We start from the raw sequence: 14,165 nt of genomic DNA on the forward strand, positions 1-14,165 counted from the left end.
AATAATGCCCTCTACTAAATGTACCTGTATATATGCGAGAAAGTTTCAGGGAGATCGGTCTCTTGGTTTATCATTTAGACTTAATAAAATTTTTCACTATGATTTCCTATATGTTCATTGTAATTATTGAAAAATTTTCGATTTCGCTAACATTTCGCCTAATAACGAATTGAGGATGGGCACGATAAAGTGGGGGGGGGCTAAGACGATAAAACCTGGGTGATACCTGGGAATAAATCGTTTTTCCACAGTGCATATATTAAATTTGGGTACATTTCGTTCATTAGTTCAGAAAGTTATTTTATGACCACCCTATAGAAACACTCTACATTCTTGTGATAGACGTGAAACGCGTCTTGCCAGATTAAATGTTTACTCCACTTTACATTTTGACGGAGGAAAAGGATGTGGGCTTATAGCACAACTTAAGATAATGTACAATTTGATGGCGTATGTTAGTGCATTTGTCACAGAAATGAATTTTGTTATAGATCTTAGATGAAATATTTTAGGAACAGAATTTCGATTCTTGCACATGTCGGCAGTATTACATTTTTATGTTCACATTACAAGCATTATATTTAAGGAGTAAATTTAAAAAACAAAAATTAACAAATCAAGTCTAAAGCTAATAATTATAATTTTATAAAGGCACAATGCCTTGATTGACAGTTTGGGGCATCTTTCGAAAAAAATTAGTTGCGGAATTAACTTTACATGCCATTTTCTCACAATTGTTCAGATAAAAATAATCTGAAGATTTAATTTTTCCGTAAAAAGAGGGAGGGCATGTTGACCCAATAATTAAAGCAGGATGAGGAATTTCTATTTTTGAAGATTTGACCGAAGTATTGCCATATTCAATTTGATGTCGAACGTCAGACGTCTTCCCACTGATGTGGTGTGGAATTTTGGAGAAAGATGTCATCATTATGTGATTACAATTCAAAATGACGAGGTCCGTTCCAGAATAGTTGCTTCAGAAAAGGGTGTTAACATAACTTATTTCATTCATGATTAACATTTTATTGTTAATCGAATGTGAGTAACGACTTCCTTTCCCATCCTTAAATATATAATTAATCTTTCATAATTCTCTATACTGATATGTAAATGCTTTTAACCTTTCACGAAAAGTCAGATTGGCTCTTTTCTACATATGCATTGAAAACCCATCATAAATCAATAGTGGATGACTTTACATATTTAATCAAGGCTATTACGGAGAATTTGTGTCCTTCCAATTAAGTCGCTATTTCTTGTTTACTTTCACAAAAATAATTGCGATTCTTCTCAATTTCCGCATTTGGTTTATTTTTCTGGCTTGGAACAACCATAAAGTTCTTAATAAAAGGCATAATGTAATGGTAAAGGATTGTTCTGAGCATTTTAAAATGCCAAATTCATGTTAATTAGCTGCGAGGGGGTGAATCACGATCGCCACCTGTCACTTTAAATAAGATTCATATATTTTGAAGCGCATCCACGTGTCCGTTCACTCCATGCGAAATTTGACACGTGCCGGCTCTCGATTATTACAACATCCTTACTTCATGTTCATTAAGAATTATTATTCGTGAAAAATAAATGAAAGAAAGCAACGACTAGAGATCGTTTCAAAATACGTCGTCCCGACATCATTATATTTTTACCGTTAATTAATTGGCCCGTTTCCTTTTCGATTCATGTCATTTTATTGTCCCTCATCGTCGGACAGGCCAGCCTTGACTGGAGCAAATCTTAGCTCTCCGGCCATGGAAACAGCGATCGGAGAGATTTGGCGAACTCATCCTTGGCGCGATTCTCGCCAAGGCGAGTGAGGGAAAAAAATCTTGACACTGAATTCATTCCGGTTGGCCGTCGTATAACTCACTCACTTTTCAGCGCGCACGTCTGCCAAACTGTCGCGACGAAGAACCGCTCCTGAAGTGGAACCGTTATTTAAATAAGCCGGTTCGGATCCCGATCCCTGCTTGTGTACAGCGAAGCGTCGTGCTGTAAGAGTCGAGTCTGTGATATCAATAGACATTTAAAAAATTATTATATTCACCAATCATAATGCTCATTCTGTATCATAATCTTTAATATCCCTGCAATCATAACAGGACTGCTGTTTTTGGAATAATTTTTTTTCCAACACAAATGTGCATTGTAGACACCAACAAAATGCGCGACCAGTCGGCGGATAATACTCCCACCAATACAAATACCAGTAATCCGGCGACCGCCATCATCCGGCCTCGCGTTATCCGACCCTCAACGCCGGAAAACGTCGAGGATTTGAAGGGTCATTTGCTGCACACAAACTCTCACACTATTATTGGTTCTTCTCCTACAGAGTGCCTGGGATGTTTCCACGATGTGTGTGTGCCCTTCGCCCCTTCCCACCTGTGCCAAAGGAACTCAGGAGAACCACCCCCAAACACCTTGGATCGCGAAGTAGTAAGTACCCTTTTATATTATTTGAATCTCGATGTGCCATTTTCTTGCTCTTAATTTATACTGTTTTAAGTTTCAGAAATAGTGATTTAAAATTTCTGATGTGAAGTTTTTTCATTTTTTTAGTGATTTTAAATTCTAAACTTTTTTTTATCCATTTTTATACGAATTCTTTTGCGCTATAGTCGTTGAAATTTTCATATTGCATTTAAATAATTTAAAAAAAGCATTTTGGCTGAAAGTAAACAACCTGTATTAAATCATTTTTATCTGAATGAATAATTAATTTTTATGCTTTCTTTTGACCTAAATTATTTTTGCCCTTAAATAAATTCATTATTATTATTAATTTTCGATTGAAAAATACTAATGAATTGAGAAGTTTAAGAAATTTTGATTTTCCCAATGGTTTTGATAATTAAGAATGGCTACCGTTTAATCTTGTTGAGATAGTAAATTTCTCTTTTTACTTAATTGCAAACTAGATTGCCTTATAAATTTACATTGTAGCATAATTTTTTTAAAAATTATTTGAAACTACTATTCCAATCCTCCTCGGTTAGTTTGTTCTGCTGTCCGGTACTTTTAATGTGTAGTTGTGCTTCTCTCCAAAACTGATCGATAGAGTTCGATCTGAATTTTATCTAGATTTAGCCGCTCTCTCTAGCTTCTCAGAAAAAATTACCTGAATGACTTAAGTTATATATTATTTAATTTTATTCAATAATATTAAAATAATATGCAACTATAAAACGTACAGTGAAGATACGAATGATCCTATGAAGTAAATTTAGACGAAGAATCTATCATGGTATTAATGATTTTTTTAAATTTGATTTGGGAAATATTTACGAATTTAACTTTAGCATCTACGTGATATTTTAGCAATTTTTTATTAAGAATTATCTAATTTTACTAAATATTTTTTACCCATTTTTTTTATTTATCTCATTTGAATAACTCTCCCCTCATTTTAAAGTGTATTTCAAATATTGTATCATTAATTTAAATTTTAAAACTTTTTTCTTTAAAAAAAATCATGAAGCTTAGTGAAATGTTTAAAGGAACTCATTTGAATTAATCTGCCAACCAATCAAAGATGATGAAATTAATTTTGTCGGATTATCAACGTTGCAATTCCTTCACGTGTTTTATTGGATTGTGCACTGAAGTGGGAAGTTGAAAAGGCGTCATTTCATTGAAAACTGCCATATTATCCAGTGCCATGATATTCGATCACGTTGCCACTTTGCCAATGGAAATTTTAAGTTAATAGATTGCTGGATAAGTCATTTTATGATAAATGGAGTAACTATTCAAACAATGACTTATGACTGCTCATTCCATATAATTACTTTATCTTAACTTTTTAATCATTTGTATGAGAATTGTATGCTGAGTCGAGTGTATCTGATGTTTACATTCTTAGGCTATGAGGAAATTATTATATTATCCCGAAATAATGATTATGTGCAGTTATGAATCTTATCATGTGTAATTGTTCCCATCTCATCAGAGGCAATTTGATAATGCACTTTATCTTTAATAGATGATTTTGTATCCTGTATTTGAAATTTTGTTAGTTTTATAGATATTATATTTTTCCCTCGTTACTTATGGAAGAATCAACTTTTATCACTTACTTTAAACAAATGTAAAAATTAGAGCATTTGTTGTCATTTTTTTAATTTAATTTTTTTATTTATTTATTTCTGGGAAGAATGAAATGAAAGCTATCTGAATATTACAATTAAAGCAGCTGTTAAAATTTGCATCTCTTATTCAATTTATAACATTTATTTTCGAAAGTGAGTTCCTCTCTCTCTCTCTCTCTCTCTCTCTCTCTCTCTCTATATATATATATATATATATATATATATATATATATATATATATATATATATATATATATATATATATATATATATTATTTTCCCCACATTCATTTTTGTCATGCAAAATTATTTTTCTTGAGAAAGTGACATTTTTATTAACAAGTCCTTCTTTTTCCTCTTCTTAAGATAACTGCCATTAACTAAATGCCATCGAGCATGGTATCTTTAAATGTTTCCAGCATTAATAACTGAAAAAAGTATTTGACCACCCATTTTTTTTTTAAATTCATAAAACGCTTTCACGGTTCTAAGTATGCAAATCCGCTTTAAAACCGAACATACAAAAATTATTAATGAAAAAATAAATGAAGAGAGTTAATTAAACATATTAATTCGATTTTTTTTATTATTTTGATTATGATAGTTTTAGCGTCATCTTTTTAAATGTAATGAATTTAAATTTTCTGCAAATTTCTGCTAAGAAATCTCATATGGGAGACTTAATTGTAGGAAATAGTTTTATTTCATGTCGATAAATATGTGGGGGAACTCATTTCTGTTATTGCTTGATACGATTTAAAAAGGAGAAGCTATAAAATATTACTTTAACAAAACGTGCTTGAATAAACAAAATTTATTGTTGATAGATCACTTACTTCTATTCTTTGTGAAGGCTATTACATGTGCACGGAAAAATTGATATTCGCTCTTTTATGATTGGAAATATTATTCATGCCTGGCTACAATGAATTGAAATTGCCCTCCATAGTACTTAGTGTTTCCTTATTTAAAAGCGCTATCATTCAAATGGAATTGGGTTATATCACATCTCTTGTGCATATTTTCGTGACGATTCCCCACCCCCGCACTTTAGTTGTTCTTATATTTGACGCGGTAATTATATGGTCGTTGTGGCAATTTTAAAATATTGTGTCATTCACTTATTTAAGAAACAATTGTGGTTGAAAATTTTTATAAGAAAATTAGAGAATTCTGTTTTAATTCGCAATGTATGGATTCTCGTTTTAATTGCTTATTATTTTCTTATTGGTTTTTGATTATATTTGAAATTTTCGTTATTATGATGAAATCGTTTCTAACAGTACTAAGGCGATGCATTAAAGTGAAACAGAAATGCTTTTCATTCATGATGACAACAGATTTTCAGAAATTTATCGTAATAGATTATTAGTGTCAGAAAGCCGTTAATATAAAAAACATCATAAAACAACCTTTACAAAAGAGTCTTTGACAAAGAAACAGGAAAGTGTTTTCCTTCTTCTTAAAGTCATGGGAAAAAAAAAACTGGGAATACTTTAGCTGTCCATTGTGTTGACCCTCTGGAATCATGTATGGGGTAAATACAAAATGGTTAAAGGATTATAATTATTTGTAAAGTGATTAGCGGGTTATTTTAGTTCATCACGTGGAAGATGAAAAACCTGTAGTTTTATGGTGCAGCATTTTTACCTTCCGTAAGAAAAAATTCAATAAAATAGGAATTTAGTAGCATATCGTTTCTTCAATGTATTTCTTCGTTATAGTTAGTGTAAATTATTTCAGAATGGTCGTGGACTATAACCATTTTAGAATGGAATGGCTATTAATATAAATAAGTCATTTTGGTTTAAATAAATATGATTATCGCCGCTTAAATTTCAACCAAATTTTGTATGCTTATTCTTTAAGACAAGAAAAAGAATACTGTCAACTTTTCAAAGTGCAAAACTTTATTCACTATTGAATAAATTTATAATGGCAAGCGAAATTTAATTGTTTTTTTTGCAATAATTTTTTAACTAATTAATTTAATTTTTTTAAAATTAAAAATTAATTTATACCAAATTAATTTTTACATTTAAAATATTATATACATTTTGAAGACTGTAGAATAAATTTCCAACAAATTATGAGTAACTGTAACCGAGGACATAAATTTGGCGCATTTCAATAAGTTGCTGGCCAAAATATTCAACTCCTTCATTATGTTGCACAGCATTAAATCGATATGCTAGATCTTGATTGCGAAGGTCAGTAAATATTAAACGCCTGATCATGAGTTGACTTTCGCTTTCTAAAGACTGGACTAGTCATTCGACTTACGGTGCAGGTGCATTGGCACGTGGTTTTCGTTACGTACTTGAAAAGCGTGACCTTGCGCAGAAAAAAAGACAAATCCCTTTTTTCTTTTAGTCCATTGTTTAAAGTTGTGGCTTTAAGTGATTTGAAGGTCACCAGATTTTTCTTTCCCTCCTTTTCGGTGATTTTTTTAAAACTTGGCAATGCAAAAGGATCCCCCCTTCGGATGAAAGTTTTCATTTTGTTGAGGTAGCAGATAAGAATTCGTTTAATGCCCATGTTCATTATCAGAGATTATTCTGTAGTATGTCATTGTGATTAGTCCATTTCAGATTATCGTTACTTAAATTTTGAAATTAGTTTTTTTTTTATAAATTTGGAAATATTTAGATTATTTAGAAAGACAGTTTTGTTTTACTTTATTTATTTTGTTAAAAAAAATACATAATGGAAATGTGAATCTTTAGTTCGAAGCTCCAATTATTAATCTTCCCCCTGTTTTGTTTAAAAAGACGTGCAGGAAAATGCTAAGATAGATGCAAATCTGTGACACACCTCTTATACAAAAATTGAAACGATTTCTAACGCTTTTTACCTCCCTTCTTTTACGTTTTCTCAGAACTTTAATGGATCGTTTGCCTTTCGACTAGTCGACCGCTTCGTTTTCCTTTTAATACATGTACTTGTTCTGCGACACGCACTCGGGTTCCACATGAAAGGTTTCATTGCAGAGACAAATTCTGTAGCACTAGAAAATGAGTGAATTTTAAATCCTGACACTCAGTGATATTCTCGAACATTTAATTTTTGTATGTAACCATGTAGATTTAATTAAAAGGGTGGGGGATCTGATTGATAACTGAAATATGGTAATGTTTTAGGTTCGATTCTTCTGTCTATATTGTTTTAAAATTTTAATCTTTTTAATTTTAAATTATATATATGCAATGCACATGAGTATAAATTTAGTTATCTAAAGAATTAAAAATATATTTTTGTGAAATAAAGATTTTTGAAAATTAGAGAAAAATTTGATTTTATTGAAAAGGTGTGTTTTTTTTTTAATTAAGTGATGTAATAATAGTTTTTAGCGCTCTAATATGCCCCTAATTTATTTAGGAAAATGTTAAGATTTCGATTAATTTTAAATAAAAATTTTGAAAATTCCTTTCATTGTGTGCTCCTTTCATCATCTGAGAACCACTTTGGTTTGACATTTTAGTTCCAAGTCTATTGGATGTCGCATCATGCAATTTACAGAAAGAATCCTCTTATAAAAATAATCATTTTAAATAAACAATATCTCTATTGCAAGTTTTGTTTCTATTGCAAGTTAACAATAGAGACCAAATATTTTACAGCTAAATATCTAATTTAACTGTGTGATTAGTATATAATTATTTTAATGTTAAAACTCTTGACGTACAATTTTACTTAACTTCCGGATTAGATGGCACATCCTATTTGAGACATTGAATGATATTTTATTCCCTTTAATAATAGAAGGGACAGTTGAGATATTGAAACGTTTTTAAGAGATTTTTACATTTTAAATTACTTACTACTTTCACCATTTAATTGCACATGCAAAGCTAAAAATTTAGTAATTCGATGCGCGTTTCAGACACGTCATTATATGCGATGGGGTTAAGTGCCATGTCGGCATCCAGCACTGCTCTTTGAGGTCAGCTATATTCCTACTGAAGAGGGGGTGCAGGAAATGCTAGATTTGCTTTTCCGGTTTCAACTTCAGCTTTTGTCTGTCGCAAGCGAACTGTTTCTTCTTGCTTCCGGTATAGTTACCGGATAGCTATTATCCTGGTACTGCTTCAGTAACATTTGCAACTAATAGTTTCGATTATTTGCATGCATATGTACCAATGTACGAGCCTTCAAATGACGAACGGGGCATTTATACATTGTAGCATTTTTTATTCTGTGTTTGATATTTCTATCCTTTATTGCTATTTAAGTCGAATAGATCGTTTTGTTCTTTCGAATTATATATTGAGTTGCTCGATTGTCTTTATTTTCATGTCTTAAAAAAGTATTTAAAATTTTGAATCGTGTCTTAAGGAAAGTATAATCATAAGGGGAGGAGGATGAGAAAATATTTGTTCCGGTTGCAAATTCCAACATGTGTCTTATTAATTTTGCTGCTTTGGGGGGGGAAGAGGAAGAAAAACAATAGTATTATTTATATTATAATTGCATTTTTAATGAAGCTTGTAATTTACATTCCGTTCATGATCTTGAATTTATTGCGCATTTTGCTAACGAAACATAACGTTCAGTTATATGTTAGGTAGCAAACATAGTTATATTTGAGATTTAGTCAGCTTTATTGCTGAGTAACGTAGTGCGAGTACAAAGTTAATTACGTGTGAATTGACTCTATTAAGCCAAAAAGGAGTTGCTTGATTTTTTAAAAAAAAACATTTTAATAAACTATTCTTTAATCGTGCATTTTTATTTTGTGTACTAGTGGTATTACTTTATAGACACGTTAAGCTAAGAGATGAAGAAAGAATTTTTTTTAACCCAAAGATGTATTAAAATTGTAATACTGTTTAAAAAAAACTGAACGCCACCTGTTCTCATCTATTAATAGTGTAGATTAGACAGTGCGTTTTTATCTATATCATCCGCTGCAGGTGTAATTTATACTCTGAATTCTCAAGAATCTGATGTAACTCTGTAATTTATTTTTTTGAAAAGAAAAAAAAAAGTTTCAAAACCAGTGTTGGAAACTGTAATAAAAATTGTCCTAAGGTCGTATTAAAATTATTTTACGCTGAATTTTATTCCTTTTTTATTTCTCTTCATTTAAAATTGTTTCAGAAAATTGCATATTAGACATTACCATCATCCAAAGTGTCATCGTTCCAAGATATAAATTGTTAGAAAAACTCTTGCGGCTCGGTAGAAGACTCGGTAGTTATTGGAGCCAAATGTTAATTTGCCCGCCTCGTTTGGTACTCGAACGCCTCTTCAAATCACCTGCCACCGACAGGCTGAAAGCTATTGATAGAACATGTGGGATTTAGCTATATTGTTTCGGATTTCGTGTTAAATCTCGCTTGAAATTCAGCAAGTAGCCTTGAACAGGCAATACACGCGCGGTATTACTTCTGCATTCTCAGTCCTCCCTACCTACACCCCCCCCCCCTCTTTTTTTTTTTTTTTTTTCCTCCCTTCCACTCACCGGTTCCGCTTTCGAATGTGTCCGCGAGAAAGAAATGCATTTAGGTCAGGGGAATACGTTGAACCCTCGTTTTATAGTTCGTACCATTTATTTCATATCCCCCCCCCCTTTCGAGATGCAAATTGGCTTTCTTTCTGAAGGCTTGAGAGCAGGAGAGAAAATATTGCAGAACTATGATGACCTATCTGATGAGGATTTTCTTGCTTAATAAGAATAAAGGTTTTTCCCCTATGTGTGTCACTCAAAAATTTGAATGACTTTTTTTTTATCATTTATTAATTTATTTTTTAATTTAAACGGGATCATGTACATTTTGAATATCTTTGGTTGTTATAAGCTGGTTTAGATTTATTTATGACATCCATTCTTATCTTGCTTATTTTTTTCTAAACTGTAATTAATAATTTTTCTTAATTATAAATCAGTTATAACATATTTATTAAATTTAAATCAGAAAAAAATTGGAAAACTTTCTCTTTGGAAACTTGGGGCCGTTTTCTAATGTTTAAAGGATTTCAAGTGCTTTGTGAATTTGTACAGTTTAATATTCTAAAAATAAGTGTTCAAAAGAATAGCGTCAGATTATAAATTAACGTGAAAAAAAGTTATTTTAAGTAAATATTAATTTATAATACTTGTTTTCAAAGTTAAATCTTCGAATATGAGAAGTATAATTTACGATTATTTTCTTTGAAATGTAGGCGCTAGACTGTCGAACGACGCGAGAAAAATGTAATAGGAAGTCGCATTATACGAAACTTACATGACTAGATGAATTTATGCAAGCTCAAACTTGCCTTTAAACTGTCTTCTTGGTTGTTCTTATATAAGCAAGAAGGAAAAATTTGTATTTACTTTTCTAAACAAAATCAAAAATTGTGAAAATGCTTAATTTATTATATTGTACGTAATAAAAGATTTGTATCGTGCTATGTGAGAATATGTTACAATTCTTTTCGTAGTTTTGTACGGATTCATATTATGTGGAAACGCTTTATAGGCGGGCTTAGTGCATTATCCTTTGGTCGATTGCCATAATTTTTTACGGGCTTGTAAGGTATCTGATTTGCATCCAAGGCACACTTTTTGTGTTACTCTGTTACATGAATCTGAAGTTTCTTACTTTTGTTTGCAGTTTTGTACATTTTTTTTTATCTTCCATCTTGACCTTATTATTAAAGAGAACCTTTTTTCATTATTTTAGTCCAGATAAGATAAAATAAAATAAATTATAAGACACTCAATGAAATTATTAATAAAACAAATGGGTCTGTCCAGTAAACTAACAGAAAATTCAGTTTTGTTTATAGTTTTCTTCATATAGCCGCTTCCTTTTTAGCACTTTGCAGTTTTTATCTTCTATTGAAATCATCAAACAGCGATCGGACTCAAGAACTGTGTTTATGAAAATCTATTTTATCTTACGCAAGGCGACTCATCCCATTCAAATGATTTTCAATCGCCCCTTTTCTGTGTTTACCGCGCAAAGCACGGCCGAGCGAATCAGTCGTCAGCCATCATCCCGGTGCTCAGATTAAGATCTGTCTAATCTAAACAGATCCCAGGTTATTTTCGAACAGTTTATCATCCAGGAAGCTGGTGATATATACCGACTCTCGCGTCGTTAAGATAAAACCCATTTGACGATTGAATCTGTCACTTTCGAAGCGATATCTTTGAAGACCTTTCTATGTAGGCTGTCGGACGAGAGCGATAAGGCACTCTAAATGTCGAACGATATCATATCGGAAAGGCCCTCTTCCATAATAACACATCTGATTTCCAATGGTGCGTCACACACTGACTAATTATCAGTTACGGAATCGCACAATCTAGATGTTGACTAACAATACGTGGTATCCTAGCGACACGGTGGCTCATTTGGGAACCAATTGCCAATGAAATTTTAGAAACTTCTGCTGAGGTCAACTCTTTGAAGCCTACCTACCTTATAGAGATTTTAGGAAAAAGATGTGAGACGTTAAATTCTACATATATTTATAATCATGATTTATAGTTTATATATACTTCTTAAATTTAGAAGTTAGCATGTGTTAAGCTACTATTAAAATAATGTTGTTGCGAGCAAAAAATTTCATTACATATAATTTGATTCAGTTCTGACTGGTTTTTGATTTGAAAATTCCATAAATCATGAAACCGCTGGTGAGAAAGAAAAAGAAACGTTTCACTTTTTTCTTCCTCAAAATTATAATTTAATACTCTGCTTCAAAATATTAATGATCTCAATCCATATACAAGGCATTGAAAAAAAAAAACGAAAGATAAATCCTATTTCATTAAAGATTCTTACTAGGAATCTATTTTATTTAAACAATCTTAAGATATAAATATTGGGAATTGTGATGAAAAAAATTGTACTGCCACCGAAAATTACCTCGCTATATATATAAGCCAGGAAATACGGACTATCCTCATTTATGACTTCCACCTTAAAAGAATTGTTGAAAAATCAGTCCATGAACTCAGAGAATTCCAAATTTCCTGCTGTGTACGATTTTAATGAACCCCTTTCCTTACCGTAACGGCCACGTGTAAGAGAAAAGGGAAATGGTCCAAAATTTCTGAACCTCTTGACCAAAACTAGGTTCATCTCTGATGGAGAGGGGGGGGAGTGCGGCACCAGTCGCAGTCTAACCAGGTCATCCACGTGCGCCGGCTGTCGAAATGATTTATGTTTTACTTTTTTTTTCTTTCATTCGTTTTTTTTTTTTTTTTTCTCTCTCCTTCACTTTTCCTTCTTTCCCATTTCCCGAGGTTTTATTCTCCCCCCCCCCTTCCTCTTCCTGCAGCAACTCTTTCATTTCACCCACCTTTCGGATCATTTATAGATAAATAGATAGATGGCTGTGTACCGCATTACGTGTCGTGGCGGTAAGGGGAGGGGGAAGAGAATTGTGCCATTCGCTTGTGTGATTCCCAGTTCCCTGCGCTCGAAAGATTGATTGAAATCGTGTTTCAATATGAGGCCGAAGGAAGGACGTCGGATGTGTCCAATCCTTTGATTATCTTTAACTTGGAACTAAGTCGGTATCACATGAAGACCGCAGCTTTGGTGTAGCGTTGAAGATTAATTGGACCAAAACTTGGCAGCCTTGTATCTGCTGGCGTTTTAAGTTCAAATTCATTCTCCCTTACTTACAGTAAAAATCAGTTATAACGACGTTGTATAATTGTGATAAAAATATTTGTTATAAATAACTGCTCATTATAAACAAATCATAACAGAGCAATCCTAAAAATATGTATATTTGTCCAAAGTACTCTTCTTTTCAGAGATTGGAACATTTGAAGAATCCTGTTATATTCGGTGCTTCCATTTGCTAAGTAGTGTTTCAGATATTTTCCTTTATTTCGTTTTCCCCTTTTAAAATGCTTTTAGAGAGAAATACCTGCTTTTCGCTCAATGTTATTTCGAAAGCTTACTTAATTTTTACTTATTATAAATGCAGTAAAAGCCCGGCGAAAAAAAATGCCTCTGAAATCTCAGATTCAAAAACACGTACTTCTTACTTAAGTTGCCCCAAGATTTGTTGAACAATGCTGTGAGTCAACGCTTATAGACATCCGTTTTATGAAAAAATAGCGAGAGATTGCTATTCGGAAAACCTTAGGAGGGGCACAAAAAACGGGGAGCTGATTAATTTATGTGCACCTACTGTAATCGTAATTTTCATTTTTTTAAAGGACATACATATGTCTTATGGAGGGAGTTTTGAACTATTGTTATATTCAAAACTTTCACAGTTATATGTTACAATTAGATACAAAATAATAATGGATGATCGTGTCTTAATCTAAATTTTTTTTATCCTTTCTTTCTTTTTTTCAAGATTGTATTTTGCTGTAATGCATTTTTCACTTTTTTCCCAATTTATTAGAGTTCCGAAAATTTATATTTTCGATAGCAGTACAATATTTTAATATTTTAGAACGTAATTATCAGCTTCTTACGCTCAATTTATTTTATTTCAATATAAAAAAAGACACCGTCTGATAGCGAATTTATAAAAAGCTGATTGCAAGATTTCTTGATAAAGATAAAATGTATTTAAAAGAATTATTGAAATGATTTTAAAAAAATATATAATCAAGCTAATAAAAATAAAAATATTTTCAAAGCACGCTTTAACTTGTGTACTAAAATATAAAAGGAGAAAAAAAAATCATTAATAATTTGGATTTTAGAAAACAATCACCAAGTCTTTAGGCGCTGAAAAGAATATGATAAAAAAATTAAACCACAATGATTTTTTTTAAGAAATAAAATTCCTACATATTCGTTGAAAATATTTAAAAAAATATATATGAATATGATCCGGCATTTGAAACACCGGAATATTTCAACGCTTCCTTACGCTTTTTTTATTTTTATTTTACCATCAGTTTATTTTAATTTTTCCCCTACATTCTGTAACAGCTCAGTCATAAAAGCGTACTTCTTTTTTATTTTTAAATTTACTTCACTTATTTTGGTTTCAAAAACTATTTATTATAATCAATTTGAATGAAACCTTCATATTTAATTTTAAAGAGTCGAACTGTTCGAAAATCTTTATTCCATGCTTCAAACATTTAAATTACTT

At 31.6% G+C, this 14,165-nt stretch overlaps 1 protein-coding gene across 4 annotated transcripts in view; it reads left to right on the plus strand.

The window, feature by feature from the left end:
- The window catches only part of LOC129983901 (phosphatidylinositol 3-kinase regulatory subunit alpha-like), a 159,455-nt gene that overhangs the window by 131,463 nt on the left and 13,827 nt on the right, over positions 1-14,165 (plus strand). For all 4 annotated transcript variants that reach the window (XM_056093595.1, XM_056093597.1, XM_056093596.1 and 1 more), the window contains exon 5: positions 2,339-2,442. In XM_056093595.1, coding sequence (XP_055949570.1) covers positions 2,339-2,442 — 104 coding nt within the window. The remainder of the gene's footprint in view (positions 1-2,338; positions 2,443-14,165) is intronic.

The sequence above is a fragment of the Argiope bruennichi genome, chromosome 9 (genome assembly GCF_947563725.1).
Source record: "Argiope bruennichi chromosome 9, qqArgBrue1.1, whole genome shotgun sequence".
NCBI classification, from domain to species: Eukaryota; Metazoa; Arthropoda; class Arachnida; order Araneae; family Araneidae; genus Argiope; species Argiope bruennichi.